This window comes from Capra hircus, chromosome 10, assembly GCF_001704415.2.
Source record: "Capra hircus breed San Clemente chromosome 10, ASM170441v1, whole genome shotgun sequence".
Taxonomy (NCBI): Eukaryota; Metazoa; Chordata; class Mammalia; order Artiodactyla; family Bovidae; genus Capra; species Capra hircus.
The window spans coordinates 57,001,022-57,018,798 of record NC_030817.1 but is presented as its reverse complement, the minus strand read 5'-3'; the positions used below and the strand labels follow the sequence as shown (position 1 = coordinate 57,018,798).

Here is a 17,777-nt window from a genome sequence, read left to right as displayed (position 1 = left end):
CAGGTGACTAATGAAAAGAAACTTCCACAAACCTCAACTGAAATCTTTGCTCTTTGAGTGATCTTAAAAACTGTTCTTTGTCACAAGACACATGTACGTGCTAAGTTGCTTCTATTGTGTCCAACTCTTTGCAACCTCATGGACTGTAGCCTGCCAGGCTTCTCTGCCCATGGGATTCTCCAGGCATGAAAACTGGAGTGGGTTGCCATGCCCTCCTCCAGGGGATTTCCTGACCCAGAGATAGAACCTGAGTCTGTTATATCTCCTGCATTGGCAGAGGGGTTCTGTACCAGTAGCACCACCTGGGAAGCCCCTGTCAGAAGACATGTCACAGTTATTCTCAAAAAAGAAATCCGGACTCCTCAGCTATAGAGATCAGTGACAGTTGAAAACCTCAGATTTGTTACCAGGGCACCTTGTTTCTGACTTTCAAAACTCTGAGTTAAGGATGACTCAAACCGGGTCAGTGCCTTCCTTAGGCACCTGGCAACCTCAGAGAATGGGCTGCCCAGCTGGAGGCCTGCTGGGGGAGAGGCAGCCACCCCTCAGGGCAGTTCTGTTCTCTCTGGGGAGGGTGGGGCACAAAGGTGACTTCCTGCCTAACCCACTTTGTAACTGGGCTTCTGGCTGCTGGGTGTTCAGAGGGCCTGGCAGTCTGGTCTCAGTAAAGTGCGTGTGATAAGCACTTTGGTAGGATGGGAATCAGGGGAGCGCGACTCTGACCCTTGTTCTGCTGATGGATGAGATGTGCCCTTCTAGGAACGTCAGCAGGCCTCTCTTTCACTGAAATTGTCAAGTGGGAGAGCTGGCGAGGGTGATCTGAGGGTGCAGATGAGAACAGGCAGAGGTCCACAGGAGATGAGAGAGCAGAGAGGGCCGGAGTGCCCTGGAGAAGGCCGGGTTCATTGACTCAGTGAAGGATGGGGAAGGCTGAGGGCCTTCTAGGCTTGAGTTCAGAGCTGGGGAGTCTGGTGGGCTGCCTCCTTGCTCAGCATGCTGAGTATTGCTGAGGCCCAGGGAGCCCACAGGCCCTGATGGAGAGAAGCCCCAGTTTCCCCCATCAGCCATGGCCTTGTGTGCTTCCTCTTTGGAGTGGATGCTTGCAGAATCCTGGCTGTAGCCTGCTTGTCTGTGAAAGCACCCTTAAATACTATGCATGCAGAGACCCTCTCTAATGACTGTGGACCACCCTGCCTGGAAATGCGTGTGCGGGCAGCACCCTGCCCTCCTGACCTTTCTGATGGTCTGTGGGGGTGCTCAGCCCACCCTGGTCTTCCCGTGGCCGGCGCATGCTGTGAATGCAGAGGCAGCTCGAGTGCCTTCCGCCTGCACCTTGGAGCAGATGTCAAATTAACTCTGGCCCTTCTGTCTAAACACCCACCAGTCCAAAGGAGAGATCAGAGCCCCGGAACAGCACAAGGCAGAGCCCAACCAGCTGAAGACCAAGCGCCTGAGAGAGTACACCCTCAAATGCCACTCAAGCATGCCCCCCAACAACACCTACGTCAACTTCGAGCGCTTTACCCGTGTGGTTGAGGATGTGGCTCAGGTGGAGCAGGGCTGCCGGGCCCTGACAGGGACCCATGACACCATCCAGGACGATGTGGAGACCCTGATCTCCATCTACAATGAGAAGGAGGCTTGGTACCGGGAGGAGAGCGAGAGAGCCCGGCACAACCTGTCTCAGCTCAGGTACGAGTTCCGCAAGGTGAAGTCCTCGAAGAAGCTCCTTCGAGAGGACATCCGGGCCACAGGGTCCCGCCTTGGGGGCGCAGCCAGGAAGCTGGACCACCTGCAGACGCAGTTTGAGACCCTGAGGCAGGAGCTCTCAGCAGACCTTCGGTGGCTCCAGGAACTGGTGGGCAGCTTCCAGATGGAGAGTGGGAGCGTGGCCAGCCCAGGTTCCATGTTCTGTCGGGACGCCAGTGAGTCCCTTGGAGAGCTGCTCAACAGATCATGTGGCGAGGGAGTCTTGGCCGGCTTGAAACTCTGAGCACCAGCATCGGGTCATTAATGCATCCTGGATGGTTTGCTGAAGCCTGCTCCCAGCTTCCCTGCCAGGCATCAACTCAAATTCTCCTGCAGGGGTGTGTGTCTGTAGCATAGCCTTCTACCTCCTCCCAGAATCCAGAAGCACAGAGGGACTAGCTAGTTATCCATTCTGTGCCTCCTCTCACCTGCCTGGTTTGTTGGGTGACTTGCTGGGCAGCCAGGCTGTTAAAACAATTGCTGTTGAATACCCCTCAGCATTCCCTTCTCCAGAGGGAGACAGCTGGCCCTGGGGAGACACTCAGTAACTGATTTGTGATAATGGACTTGTTCACATCTCACTTCCTGCTTTATGGACTATAGGTCTTGGGTACCATTTGAGTTACCTAGGGCTAATAGTCAGCTTGGTGTTTTCCTGCTGCTGATGGCAGAATTTTAAATTCACAGAGAAAAGATTACTTTTCATTCACATTGACATTTAACTTACCAAGCATTTATGTTTGTGATCCTTAAAAGAACTCTGTGAGACAGGAAGGTAGGTGGTATTATTGTTGTTGTTACTATTATTTCCATGTAACTGATGAGGAAACTGACCTCCAGGGGGAAATGACTTATACAGGGTCATTCATAGCTAGTTGATACAGATGAAACACCAACCCAGGATGCCTGAGTCTAAGATGGGGTATTTAGGAACAGATAGCTTTTGATGTAAAAATGCACTTTAATATTAAAGTTCAGATCCCAGAGGTAAAATAAGCAACTTCATGTGTTTTGCCAGGTAATGTGGAAGCCTCATACCCTCTAAGCGATTGTCCTAAGAAGTGTGTCCCAGAAGGCAGGCAGTTTATTGTTCCCATCCAGCCCTTCCCTGTCTGAAGATCAGCCTGAGGATTAGGAGGGAAGGGGCAGCATCTTGCCCTTCTCCACCTTCCCTCCTATGGCTCAGGGCTCCAACCTTCTGTTGGGAATGAGAACCCTTTTCTCATGCCCCTAAGGTCTGAAGAGGGTGGACGTTAAGATTGGGAAGCATGAGGCCCAGTGGTCCCTTCCTGACCACAGGCTGTGTGCGCCTATCCCTAAACACTGGATCATCTTGTCTCCCTTTTCCCGGAGGAGGAGACAGCCAGCCAGCTCAGAGAGGCAGAGTGTGGAGAGTGGGCCCAGCGCTGTGCTAGAAGCGTGGGGGTGACAGAACAGATCGTATCGTTCCAAGGTGCCTGCACAGACTCACAAACCCCCTTGTCAGAGAGGAAGGGGTAGGTGTTATTCTGAATTTGGTGCTGAGGAAACGGAGAGGGTGTGATTTGCCCAAGGGCACAGTAGTGGCACAAGTGGATGCCTTCCGACGGGGTCTTCTGCTTCCTTCCCCTAGCTGCCCCAGGTGCCAGGGGTTCACTCTGCTGTGGGGCAGGTTCTACCCAGACACACCCATCTATCCACTTACAAAGAATTGTTCAGCACCTGTCAACTGCTGGGCTCTTATCCTGTCCCCAGAAATGCAATGTTAAGTGAAAACAGGTGTGTTTCCTGCCTTCATGGAGTTTGCAGTAAACGACTCCACGTTGATCTAGAACATTCTGAAGAGATAGAGCTGCAGCTATGAGAAGACTGCAGCACTGCAGGAGGCTGCAGGGGCAGGTGACCTAGTCAGAAAGGGGGTCCCTGAGGTGGTGACTCTAGAGCTGAGGTCAGCGAAGCAAACCAGGGAGGAGGTAGTTTTCCCCGCAAAACTGTCATGCCAGGGCTCTGTGCTGGGAGGGGGCCTGAAGCTGAAATTACTCAGGCAGAAGGAAAGCTGGAGAGGAAAGAAGAGGAGTACGATGTAGATGCAGCTGGAAAGAAGGCAGGACCAGTAGGGCTTTGCCGTACTGAAGAGCTCTGTCTCCATCCCAAGGGCCATGGGACTGAAATGGGTGCCCAGCAGTAAGCAGCCCGATGTCATGGCAGGGGTGGGGCTGCCCAGGGAACAGCACAGATGGGGCATGGTTTAGAATGATCCCATGAAACCATGTCTTTAGAATCCTACCTCCCTTTCTATTACATGCTGCCGCTGCTGCTGCTAAGTCACTTCAGTCGTGTCCAACTCTGTGTGACCCCATAGACGGCAGCCCACCAGGCTCCCCCATCCCTGGGATTCTCCAGGCAAGAACACTGGAGTGGGTTGCCATTTCCTTCTCCAGTGCATGAAAGTAAAAAGTGAAAGGGAAGTCGCTCAGTCGTGTCCGACTCTTAGCGACCCCATGGGCTGGATCACTTCAAATATTATATATATTTGTAACAAACAGTTTTCATCAAGTAGAAGAAACCATATTTTCACCAAATGTAAGATGCGTTATTATTTTATGACCCCAAAATAAATTTAAAAAGAAGCCCAAGATGGGAAGTCTAAGAGAAAATACCAAACACAAAGCTGGGACACCCTCACTGAGAGGGGAGGTGAGAAATAAAGCCACCAGGTGGGAGGGGAAGGCAAGGGAATGTGTGCGTTTCAGGCTTGACACTGGGTCGCTCAGTCGCTCAGTCACATCTGACTCTTTGCAACCCCGTGGACTGTAGCTCACCAGGCTCCTCTGCCCATGGAATTCACCAGGCAAGAATACTGGAGTGGGTAGCCATTCCTTCTCTAAAGGATCTTCCCGACCCAGGGACCAAACCCGGGTCTCCCGCATTGCAGGTGGATTCTTTACTGTCTGAACCACCAGGGAAGTCCTGACACTGGGTAGAGGGGTGGAAAAATCCTCCTCTGAGAACAGGAGCCTCGGGCTGGTAGTACTCAGACAGAATTCCTTTCTGCATTTACACAATTTCCTTTCTTCATTTACACAATTAGTGGAATCCAAAAGAACCTCAAGCAAGAAATCTAATGTTAAACAGTCTGAGGCTGGGTGGCCCCGATGGCTAGCAGAAGCAGTGTGGTCATCTCCTGGAGCACCTGCCTTCACTTCAGACCCACCGTAAGGATACGATGCCATTGTTTGAGAGAGAAGTCCTGATTTCAGAGATCCAAAAATGTTCATCTTGGAATCAATGAAAGATGGCAAAGCCCTGTTTTCTATGCCCTGTCTGGGAGAATTGATACAAACAGTCCATCTACAATCTCTCCAAGAACTTTTCTGCCCTGTCACAGGACAGGATATAATCATTTGGCATAAGACACCGCAAAGATTAATGGTCCCTTTGGCCAGGTCAACCAAGTCAAGGGTTTTCCTGGTGGCTCAGGCGGTAAAGAATCCTCCTGCAATGCAGGAGACCTGGGTTTGATCCCTGGGTTGGGAAGAGTCCCTGGAGAAGGGAATAATAGCTACCTACTCTAATATTCTTGCCTGGAGAATCCCATGGACAGAGGGGTCTGGTGGGCTACTGTCCATGGGGGCACAAAGAGTCAGACATGACTGAATGACTAACTCTTTAACTTGGCCAAGTCAGCAGGTTTCCTAAGGCAAGGAAGCCCCTGATTGAGCAACTCAGGGCAAACTTTCTTGTGAGGGTCGAAATAAAATGCAATAAAGGAGTAAGCTGTGGATGATGATTTGAATTAGAGAGACTGAGAAAAGAGCGGGAGAAGTGGTTACTTTAGAATCCTAGCATCAGCTACACGCTATCCGTGCTGGAGGTTCTCAGGGGTGAGCCATCTGACAGCCTCCTTTTACAGCATTTTACAGGACAGGGTTTTTCTAGAGTCTCCCAGCCAGTCAGCCCTGGAGCTGACTGGAGTCAGAATCATAAGTGGATTTCTTCTCTGTAGTGCAGTCGTCCTGTCCATGTTCATGTCCAGTCGTGGGTAATAGCTTGTCATTTAGATGTTTTATGAACAGACTCTTTTATTTAAGAGTTTCCAAAGACAAAGTGAAGTGAACTGAAAACTGCCCTCCAAGTCTTTCAGGGAAGTCAGAAGGGACCATGACCTTCCCCTGTCCCCTGACTAGTCCAATGCCCATCACCCCTTGGCAGCAGAATCTGATGCCAAGGGGAGTCCAAGGAGGCTGGTGGAATGCCCAGCCAGAGGACCTGCTTGACTCTCCTCCACGTGTCCACAGCTGGCATTTTAACAGTGACATCAAGAACAGGGCAGAACAGGGCGGATGAGGCAGGATTGGGTGTTTCATTGGCATCTAGACAGACAAAGGCCTGGTGGGGGTTGCCGTTCTGTGGGCCAGCCTGTGTGCCATCAGAGGATCTTTTCATTCATCAGGCTATGAATGAGAGGTCAGCTTCTGTGCTCTCTGCTGATGCCATCGCGGAGAGGGCAGGGTGAGCCTGTAACATCTTCCTGAACAGCGGTTCTCAAGAGGCTGGAGAGTTGGCACCTGGGGAAGGCAGCAGCCTGTCCTGCTCTGGGGCAGACGCATGAGGCACACGGTCACCCAGCTTTGTGCTGGGAAGGGTGGAGAAGGTGTGATGGTGAGCCTTGCTCCTGCAGAATCGGGATAACGGTAGCGAAGGGCAGGAGCAGAGTCATGATGGTGGGAGAAGCCAGAGTCTCCTCCGTGAGCTTCTCTCCCCGCACCACCCACCCACCTCTCCAGGTGTTTATGAAGGCGGTGGCGACCCACATCACTTCTTCAGGCAGCACAGTGGTCCCACGCCAGGGAGAGCTGGCTGTGTGCTCAGCTATCCCGCCTGCTCTCAGCCTCTGTACACGTCTGTGGAACTGAATGGCCCTTTCTCCTTTGTCTGTGAAAACTCTTGGCCCGTGGAGAAGATTTTTTGCCGTGGAGAGGAGACCCAGCAGTGGGCATATTTGAGGAGTGAAAGTGGCCAGTTCTGTGAATAAACACTGATTGTGCCCTGGCTCTGGAGGGAGGTGACAGATAAGGGCAAGACAACCCTTGAATAAAAGACTCAGTGTCTGGCACTGGCACTCAGGTAGGGCCCCAACCAACTGCGGAGAGAAAGGCCATGGTGAGTGATGAAGCAGAGGTACCTAATATTCCAGAAAACAGGAGGAAGATGAACTCTGAGGAGAGGTAAGGAGATGGCAGGGGTTTCTCAGGTGGCACTCATGGTAAAGGACCCGCCTGCCAATGCAGGAGACAAGAGGTCAAGGTTCAATCCCCGGGTCGGGAAGATCCCCTGGAGGAGGGCATGGGAACCCATTCCAGTATTCTCGCCTGCAGAATCCCATGAACAGAGGAGCCCCGTGGGTGGGCTACAAATCCATAGGGTCACAAAAGAATTGGATATGAATAAAGCACTTAACATTCTCAAACGGAGGTGGCAGAGGGCATAAACATTCTCGGGGCGGGGGGGTGTCTTCCGCCAACACTCCCCTCCCTCTATAACCTTGGGAGGGTGCCAGGCAGAACCTGGAGGGATGGGATGAGTTCGGATTGTGGTCTGGAACCTAGAGCTGTTAAACGGAAATTAAAGGAGATTAGAGAGATTCAAAAGAAGGAGAGTTTGTGTTTTTAGCTTTCATTATGGGAGATTTTCAAAACTTGCATGGAAGGGTTAGGAATGGCTGAGTGAATTCCATTTATCTATTACCCAGCTTCACAGTATTTTAAAGCAAACTTCAGACTCACTTAACTGATAAATTTTCCAGCAGGAATCTTTTATAAAGCGTGTGTTTTCTTTGTTTGTTTGTTTGTTTTTGTTTTTTGTTTTTACCATGACCACTGCTCCATGATTGCACGTGACAAAATCAGGACTAATTACTTATCACCATCTGTGTGCACAAGCCGGACTGACATGCCCCGCTCTTCTCGAGGGCCTCCTGCTATACTCAGTCTGTTCAAATCAGGATCCAAACACAGTTCACACATGGCAGGTGGATATAATGTCTCTCAAGTCTCTTGTCTTCAGTGCTAGAGGGAGAGCTTTTGAAGCTTTTCTTGGGAGTGAAAAAGTGGCTCAGAAAACTGAACGCCCCGGAGAGAAGATGAAAAGGAAGAGTGTATGCATGCTGAGACCTGACTCAGAGAAGTAAGGTCGGGTCAGGCAAAGAAAGGGGCGTTCTGCCTCTTTCCATGGGCATGCTCAGTCGCGGGACAACCTGCTAGGCACACAGCCTCGCTGAAGCTCCCCTGACTCAGCCATAGGGAGGCAGACTCAGGCCTCCTTTCCTGGGTAAACAGGGAGGTAAGGCCAGCAGGGCTCCAGCCAGCAAAACAGTCAGCAAAAGGGAGAGGTGGAGATGCCACCTATAGAGGAAGGAGCAAGGCCCAGAGTGATAGTCCTGGGCGAACCAAGAAACTGGGTGCTCAGCTGTCCTTGGCTTTCAGTGGAGGATGGGGCTGGAGGAGTAACTCAAATGGAGGTTTGAAAAGTTGCAATCTGTTTGCAGTTTTTAGAGGAGACTGGAAAACCAGGATTCTGGTCTTTATGCCTGGAAGGATGGCTGCTGCTTCATCTCCCTGCCCTGTGGATGTTGGTGCTGGCCTAGCTCTCCACAACAGACATTCTTTTAAACTGGAGGATAATTGCTTTACAATGTTGTGTTGACTTCTTCTGTACAGCAAAGTGAATCAGCCATAAGTCTACATATATCCCCTCCCTCTAGAGCCTCCCTCCCACGCCATTCCTATTCCCACTCCTCTAGATCAGCATAGAGCACCAGGTTGAACTCCCTGTGTGATAGAGCAGCTTCCCATTTGCTGTCTATATTACACATGGTAATAATTACAGTTGGAGGAGGTTGCTCGTCTGTACTTAGTTGTGTCTGACTCTCTGTGACCCCATGGACACAAAGGGGTCCCTCCAAGCTCCAATGTCTGGGATTTTCCAGGCAAGAATACCAGAGTGGGTTGCCATTTCCTACTCCAGGTAGTGTGTATATTTCAAATTACATTCTCTCAGTTTATTTCACCCAGTTCTTGCCCCCACCATCCATGTCCACAAGACTGTTTTCTACATTTGCATCTCTATTACTGCCCTGCAAATATGTTCATCAGTACCATTTTTCTAGATTCCATATACATGCATTAATATGAAATATTTATTTTCCTCTTTCTGACTTACTTCACTCTGTAAAACGGCTCCCTGAAGGACTTTTTCAGAGGCATTTGTGTCCGCATAAACAAAACCTGACTTTAGCCACAGAGTTCTGTCTTCTTTTCTCCCTTCTCAGCATTTTTCTGTGACACTAAACATACTCCTAGGAGCCTGGTCAAAGCCGCCCACACTGGCGTCACTGAAGGACCACGAGGCTGAGGGCTTTGTTTGCAGAAAGGGAAGGGTCAGGAGAAGGTGGAACAAACTCCATCTCCCCTCACACCCTCAGTTTAATCCAAAGTGTTGGTGTCACATTCCTTCTGGAACTTATGTCACTGCAGAATTCACATCTCTCTGACTTCAAGCCCTAGAGACAGTGTCAGCGTTTGGTGAGCCTCTTAGCCACCAACAAGGCCCATTGATTGGGAAAGGCCAGCCTGACAGGTTTATATACTCTTCCTCGGAGTTCATGCTGGTTTGTGTAGAACACAGACAGGGTCCTCGAAGTGACTACATCACCTCCCAGGAGCAGTCTGTGGGAACGGTCCCACGTGATACTGCCGTTGGGCATCTCCGCTTAGTGGCTGACACTGCTGGACCAGTTGGAATGTGGGATTCTCACTAACGGGATTCCCCTGGCCTGCATGTCGACCTTCCAACCATGGGGTTTAGCTAACTCTCTTCTGGCAAGGGAGCCAATCGGTAAGTAGACAAGAAGAGGTCCCTTTGGTCCCAGAGTCCACTAATTCCAGCTCATCAAACTCTCCAAGTGCAAGATGTTCCCTGCCGGGATTAGACTGCAAGGTGAATAGCAGATATTTGTGAAGTTAGAGGTAGAAATGTTCTGTGGGTGGCAAGATGGCAATGACCTTGGGAAGGAGATACTAGTTGCTGAGAGGTACAGAGCAGGGGGATTAACAACAACTGAATAAACGCAGAATAAAAGGTCAGGTAGTGACAGGTCCCGTGAAGAACTCGGGCAGAGGCACAGTGACTTGCTTAGGGCAACCAATGTGCTATCTTATATAGGGTGACCCTGCGGAGGTGACCCTGGAGCACACACCTGCCTGAGATGACAACGTTTATCCAGCAAGATCCTGAGACCTTGGGTTCCTGGACTAGCAAGCAGACCCGTGCAATTAAAGCCACAGGGATAGGAAGGAGATGGGGAGAAAATCAGATGAGAGAAAGACCCAGATGGTACAGGCCTTGGGGTTCTTGGTGAGCTTCTTGGGTTCTTTTGAGAGTACCTGGAAGCTGCTGGAAGGCTTTGATGCCAGGGAAAGGCAGGATCAGAACAGACCAGTTGTCCCCTGCCCTCTTTCACGGCTCTCTTGCAGTGAGGACCTTAACCCAGGGCAGGGCTTGCGTGGGGGGAGAGACAGTTAAGGAAAGAGTTGAGAGAGCAGGGCATGAGCTGGTGGGTGCCCTCAGCGCCCCCATCCTTTGCTCTTCTCTCTCCTCTCTGCCTCCCTCCTTTCCCCCCTCTCTTCCTTCCAGTACTCTTTGGACCAAACCACTGGGTCCCAGTTTGGGAGGGTGAATAGCCTCTGGCTCTCTCGTCTCCCCTCTGTGTCGAGGTGGCGTGGACTCTCCTCCATGCTCCCTGACCTCCCCAGGACTCTGTGTCTCACCTCACTGGCCCCCCAGGCAGAGCTGTGGGCAGTCAGTGTGTCGTGACACCCTTCCGCGGTCTCACAGCCGGGTGGACCCAGGTGCCTGGGCCTCTCATGGGCGGGAATGAGTAGGTCCCAGGTCCTGGGGCTTTGTTCTGGTTTGATTCTGCTGCAGATCAGGGAAACAGTTCACCCATACAGCGCTTCCGCACCCACTGTCTTAAGCTCTGGATCAGGAGTAGGTGGTGAGGAAACACTGGCAGAAACATGAAGAGAATCATTCCTGTTATTGGCCACTGGTGGGAGATGACTGTACCGCGGAGCTGACCAAGAGAGGTGCTGTGTATGATAAAGGAGCACACACGTGTTTGGGTCATGTTGGGAGAGACATTGTTTCTTGGAGGTTATCTGGAAGAGGTCATAATTGAATTGGGGTTTGAAACACACAGAGGCCTTTCTGGAGGAGGGACGTTGGGTGAACGTGAAAAGAGCCTCCTGCCAGAAGATGTCAGGTCCGGAGCAGTGTGCCCCAGCCATATGCACCGGCTTCCACGGACATCTGGCACCATGATGACAGATAAGCAGGCGTGGAGGTGTGCTCACAGTGTGGGTAGGAGACAAGACCAGCATCAGGAGTCCATGAGCGGCCTCACTCACTGAGGTCACTGAGGTGCAAAAGGTGACACTGCTTTGAGGAGGCTGTCAGAGCAGAGAGAAAAAATAGAGCTGGATGGGACCTTATGGACGAACATGGGTGGTTCATTTTCTTGAGGTCCCAGAGTCCTTTAAGAATCAATCGAAGCTCCTGACTCTTCTCAGAGGAAAAATATGTCTGTACCTATACACTAAGTTTTTAAAAATTGAGATATAATTCACATACTATAAAATTCACTACTTGAAATTATACAATTCAGTGCTTGTTAGTGTATTCACAAGGTTATACAACCATCATCACTATCTAATTCCAGGACATTTTCATCACCCTAGAAAGAAACTTTATAACCTTTCATAGTCATTCTCCATCTCCCCCTCTCTCCAGCCCTGGCAACTACTAATCTACTTTCTTCCTCTGTGGATTTGCCCATTCTGGATATTTGGGGCATTTTATGTGACTCAGTTCAGTTCAGTCGCTCGCTCAGTCGTGTCTGACTCTGTGACCCCATGGATTGCAGCACACCAGGCTTGTTTATGTGATTAGAATTATACAACATGTGACCTCCTGTGTCTGGCATCTTTCACTTACTATATTGTTTTCAAGGTTTATTCATGTCGTAGTATGTATTAGTACTTCATTCTTTTCATGAATGGATTTTCCACTTAGTTCTTCCATTGTATGGATAAAGTGGGCTTCCCTGGTGGCTCAGTGGTAGAGGACCTGCCTGCCAATGCAGGAGACACGGGTTTGATCCCTGGGTTGGGAGGATCCCCTGGAGAAGGGAATGGCTACGCACTCCAGTATTCTTGCCTGCAAAATCCCATAGACAGAGGAGCCTGGTAGGCTACAGTCCATGGGATCACTAAAGAGTCAGACACAACTCAATGACTAAAGCAACAACCTGGGTAGGCCACATTTTTTTTTGTCCATGTATCAGTTGATGCACATTTAGGTTGCTTCCACTTTTTGTCTGTTATAAATGATGCTACAGTGAACATCCATGTACAAGTTTATGCACTAAAATCTGCAGATCATTTCAGGAGGTTCATAGAATCCCTGAAACTCATCTCTTGAATTCTTGAATTAGGAAAATCTTGTTTATGAAGAGGCAGGAATTCAGGAGGGAATGAGCTCCTTACACTGGAGTCCATTAAATATGCCCACTTTTTAATATCAATTAACTCTAGTACTCTTGCCTGGAAAATCCTGTGGACGGAGGAGCCTGGCAGTCTACAGTCCATGGGGTCACAAAGAGTCAGACACGACTGAACGACTTCACTTTCTTCCTTTTTTTCTTAAATCAAAATAAAGCTATTTTAAAAATAAAATAATTTTTAAAAAGATGGACTGGAGAAGACAGGAAGGCTATCAGTAATTTATTACTATTTATTGAGCAACTCTAAGTTAAGCACTTCACATCCCACAGTCATTTAATCCTAAATAACCCTGTGACACAATGTTATTCCTTATCCCCATATTACAGATGAGAAAATTGAGACTCCAAGAAGCCATGCCAGGTTTCTTGGAGAAGTCAGAGCTTAAGCTGAGCCTTGACTGCCAGGCAGAGAAAGGAAATACACATCCCATCTCCTCTCGATCCCCATCAAAGCCCTATTTCCTTCCATTTATTTTTAAATGGAATATTAATGCCCCATCTGCTAGCAAGTCATCCATTTTGCTAAGCCCAGAACTGACCCAGTTTACAGTGGGCATCCTGGACTGCTGCAGGATGACCCTTCCCCAGAGGGACCCCCTGCCTCCTGGTCTTTCCCTTTATGGGGGAGGGGGGGCAAGCCTCCAGTCCAGCCAGTGTGCCCATCTGGCTGTGGTAATAATAGCTCAGGGGTGCCCTGGGCATCTCTGGAACAGCTGAGATTCATCTGGAGCCCTTGCCCTCAGTGTGAGGTCCTTCTGTGTGTCGTGTCCAGCAGGCAGATCCCAGGGTCAGGCTGAGGGTGGCATGTGGTCGGGGGTTTAGCTGCTGCCTGAAGCCCAGTGTCAGCCACCATGCTCTCTGCTTTGTCTCCCAGCCAGTGGACAGCCAGCAAGCCCTGATGCGCAGGGAGTCTGCGGTCAATCTGGAGAACTTCAAGAAGCAGTATGTCCGCAGGCGGTGGAAGGTGGGTCAGGGCTTAGGGCGGGGCGCGGGGGGCTGAGGTGGGCTCCTGGCTCCTTCCAGACCCCTCCAGGGTCTCTGTGCACATTCTCACCTGGCGGCTCCCCTCTGCTCCCTCCCCCAGCTCTCCTTCAGCATTGTCTCCTTGTGCAACCACCTCACCCGCTCCCTGATGAAGAAGGTGCACCCGAGGCCGAGGCCGAACAAGGACCTGGTGGGTAAACACAGTGCTCTCAGAGTGTGTAGCCTTGACCTGGGAGGGGCTGTGGGGAGCAGATGGGGCTCAACTGCTTCCAGCAGGCTCTGCACTGTGTGATCAGCAGAGGCTGTGTTCACAGGCGACCACTGGGGTGGTGCTGGAAGATGGGTGCTCCAAGGGGGTTGGTGCATGAGCCTCTAGAGGCTCTTGAATCCTTTCCTCATGGGCTTTTGGAGGGACTGCTGCTGCCATTCCACAGCCCCAGCTTCCCCGGAGGACCTGTAGCCTGTTAGGGGCTGCAGGAACTCTGGTCAATGAGATTACCACAGGCGGGCGATCCAAAGCCAGTTCCTGATAATCCAGATATCTGCTTTAGAATGAGAGCTTTACATTCATTTGCCAATTTTCCCACTTCTGCTTTGCTTTAGATTACCAATAATAATAACATAATAATATTTAGATGATATATTTGATTAGCTTGTTGCAACTTTACGTACATTTAAAATGGGAGACTCATAACGTCAAGAGCATGGCTTCTGGAGCCAGACTGCCAGGATTCAAATGTGCCACTTCCTAGCTGTGTGACCTTCAGGAAATGACTTAACCTCTCTGTGCTAAATGAAATCATTTGTAAAAATGGGTTAGCAACAGTTCTTACCTCACAGGGCAGTCATGAGGATTAAATGATGACATATTCTTAGAGTCTGGCATTTTAAGTGCTCAATACTTATTAGCACCTATTATTGTTTAAAATCCTCCTGTAGACTCTGAAATGCAGGGCTGGTGCTACCAAGTGCAGTGTTAGTATTATGGCTGGTCAAGGGTCCCTGACAGACCCTCCTCACAGCTTACCGAGTGTGGTGACGGCCTCTCAATGGCACAGGTCGGGAGAGAAGGTGACTCCCTACTCAAGAAGAGGCCGTAGGGCAGCAGCCTGCCTGTCAGCCCTGGGCAGCCTCGGGCACACAGCACTTAGGCTACATCCCAGGTCTTGGCACTGCCCCTGTGTGCCCCGCACCAGCCTGAGCTCTTCTTGAGCTTGGGGCCCTGCAGGACTCATGGCTTAGAGGCCCATAAACGGTGGGCTTTGGCCAGGCTGTGTTCCTTCTCTGGCCACCTTCCTCATCTGCTATAAAAGGGGACAGCTTCAGCTGCTTGCAACAAATTGTGGTAAATGCTCTTTTCATTTTATTCTGTTACAAATATTTTCTAATTTTCCTTGTTCGATACAACCATCATTTAAAAGTGGACATTTGCTTTCTAAATACGTAGAGTTCTTAACGTTAAAAAAGAAGTGGGGAGGGGGACTGGACTTGCTCCCTCTGAGAATCCCTGTTAATCACAAGCAGATTGTCACCCAGCTTACTTTGCTATTGTTTGGCTCTGACTCATGCTAAAAAGTTGTGATTCAGCAGAGCTTGCATTATTTTTATTGTTATAGCCAGGCTAGGTCCAGGATGTATTTGGCTAAAGCTGATCTTGACCTTGAATTTCGAGCTGGTTCGGGCGGAGGGAAGGAGAGGGGCCCCTGAGTAGGCACACAGCTGACAGCGGGCACACCTCTCAGGCTGAGTTGGCCTGATACAATGCTGGCCATTGGGAAAGAGGAACAGAGAGTAATTGAAAAGAATGCAAAATTCTTTCCTAATTTTTGTCTATTTGTGAACTTTAAAATAGTTCTCTTTTTACTCAAACACACAGCACCTGATATCAACCCAATGGCTCATCCTCTAAGTAGAAAAGAAATGGGTCCCAGACATCTATTATACTGCTTTCCCTAAGACATTTTCCTTAAAAAAAAAAAAAGAAAGAAATAAAAAGAAAAATAGACACATCCTTTTGTTTCAGTTCAGTTCAGTCGCTCAGTCGTGTCCGACTCTTTGAGACCTCACGAATCGCAGCACGCCAGGCCTCCCTGTCCATCACCAACTCCCGGAGTTCACTCAGATTCATGTCCATCGAGTTGGTGATGTCATTCAGCCATCTCATCCTCTGTCGTCCCCTTCTCCTCCTGCCCCCAATCCCTCCTAGCATCAGGGTCTTTTCCAATGAGTCAACTCTTCACATGAGGTGGCCAAAGTACTGGAGTTTCAGTTTTAGCATCATTCCTTCCAAAGAAATCCCAGGGCTGATCTCCTTCAGAATGGACTGGTTGGATCTCCTTGCAGTCCAAGGGACTCTCAAGAGTCTTCTCCAACACCACAGTTCAAAAGCATCAGTTCTTTGGCGCTCAGCCTTCTTCACAGTCCAGCTCTCACATCCATACATGACCACTGGGAAAATCATAGGAAGCATTAAAATTTAAAATCTGACTCTACACTTCCCCTGCAGGGGGCATGGGTTCGACCCTCAGTTAGGGAATTAAGTTCACGCACGCCACAAGTTGTGGCCAAAAAATAGGGGGGAAAAATGCAAAAAGAAAAGCTTTAAAAAAATAAGAATAAATAAAACTGTACATCTGACAACAGATTTTTCTATGATTTGCATAATTCTTTATCAATTAATACTTCTTTCAATGGTTTTAATTATTTAAGTAGATGCATGTGGAATGAATGAAAAAGGCACAATGACTTCCAGGGTGGCTGCCTCTGCTCTGGCTTAGCTATGTAGGAGCTGATAGAATCTGCTTTACTCTTTTCCCCTTTCATAAAAACGGGGGACAGAAGCCATTGGCCTGGAAAGACTACATGGCAGGCCTGGCTAAAGGTGCAGCCTAAGCCAGTCAAAGCAGAAGGGGTGAGGTGGCCGTCAGAGCTTGGAGAGGTCATGCTAGCCCTCCTCATTCTCTCTGGGCTGAGGTCAGGAGACCCATCACCCCACTAACCAACTAGCCAAGTGGTCTTAGTTATGTGGCAGCCACAAAGGACACCAGATATAATTTTCATGATGATCGTTTGGCCTCTTCTGGTGCCTGACTTCCCCTAGAGGCTCTGCCTGCTTTCCTTCCTCCTGGGAAGGAGGCCGCCAGGCAGTTGGTGTGGCCCTGCTTCAGGGCCCTCCCCATTCCTATCTCTTCCACCCCTGGTCTCTGGACAGAGCAACAGGATTCCCCTCCATGTCCACCTCCCTGGTTTACAGGCTCCTGACTCAGGTGCATCAGCCCAGGTTGCCCAGCATGACCCCATTTTTGGCATCTTCTGACCTTCTTGCTCTGGGTCTCTCTCTCTTTTTCTTTTTTTTTCCCCAGAGGAATTGTGAGAGTGACACAGAGGAGGACATCGCCAAAAGGAAAGCCCTCCACCCCCGGAGGAGGAGCAGTACGTCCTAACGGACCAGGCTCTAGGTGGCCACCAGGGAAGCCCAGCCCAGCAAGTCTCCTTTCTCTGCAGACTCTTGGACCCCGCTTGTTACCAGCGCCTGAGCATTCTGCAACCCTGAGCACTTTGCAAGAGAGATGGGAATGCAGGTTTCAGAAGGATTTGCGGGGGATCCAGGAGATCCTGGGAGCTGTGGCTATCTCCTATAGAGGAGATTCCAACATTCCCAAAGCCCTTAATTCTCCATAAAATGGGCTTTCACCTGTCTGCCCACCTCAGAACCTGGGATGGGATATGGCCCTAGGAAAATGATGTAGACGACCATCATCACCATCATCATGGGTAAAGGTCAGATTTGGGCAGCTTTCCTTACAGGATGAGGGAGTTCAGAACCAGCCTGGTCAAAAATGATACCAGGAAGACAGATACCTCACCCCTGGGCAGAAGATACAGAGTGAATGTTGGGGTATGAGGGACCAATCCTGTGACCTCCCAGAACCCACACGGAGTCAGCGTGTCATGCCGGCCAGCTTATCAAACCTCCTAAAGCAGCCCATTGCCAGCCCACTGTGTTGTCATTTTTTTCACTTTTATTAAACTTCTTGTTTACCTGATGCTCAGCTTCTTTTTGAGCTATCTGCATCTGATTTTCTTTAGCTCAGGTGCCTATGTCTCTGGGGAGCACCCAGGGTTGGGGTGCTGAGTGGATAGCACCCCAGAAGGTCATATTGAACCACCTGTCCTAGGCTGCAGGGTGCCTGACTTCTACATCTTTCCCTAAAGGTGTGCAGCCCAAGAAAACCAACCTGGATGCCAGCATAGAATGCCTGTATTCCCTCTGCCACGGGGACCATCACCTCTGCTGGTACCACAGAATATTTGGAGATAGATATTCAAAGAGGTCAGTTAAGGAAAATGAGGTCATTGAGGTGGTCCCAGATCCAATATGACTGGCGTCCTTATAAGAAGAGAGATCAGAGGAAGAATGTATGAAGAGACAGTGAGAAGGCGG

The 17,777-nt window shown here is 49.8% G+C and overlaps 1 protein-coding gene across 1 annotated transcript in view; it reads left to right on the top strand.

The window, feature by feature from the left end:
* Window positions 1-17,379, top strand: part of DAPK2 (death associated protein kinase 2) — a 132,146-nt gene extending 114,767 nt beyond the window's left edge. Inside the window, exons 10-12 of the mRNA XM_018054331.1 lie at window positions 13,224-13,313; window positions 13,434-13,523; window positions 16,696-17,379. Coding sequence (XP_017909820.1) covers window positions 13,224-13,313; window positions 13,434-13,523; window positions 16,696-16,776 — 261 coding nt within the window. The 3' untranslated portion in view covers window positions 16,777-17,379. The remainder of the gene's footprint in view (window positions 1-13,223; window positions 13,314-13,433; window positions 13,524-16,695) is intronic.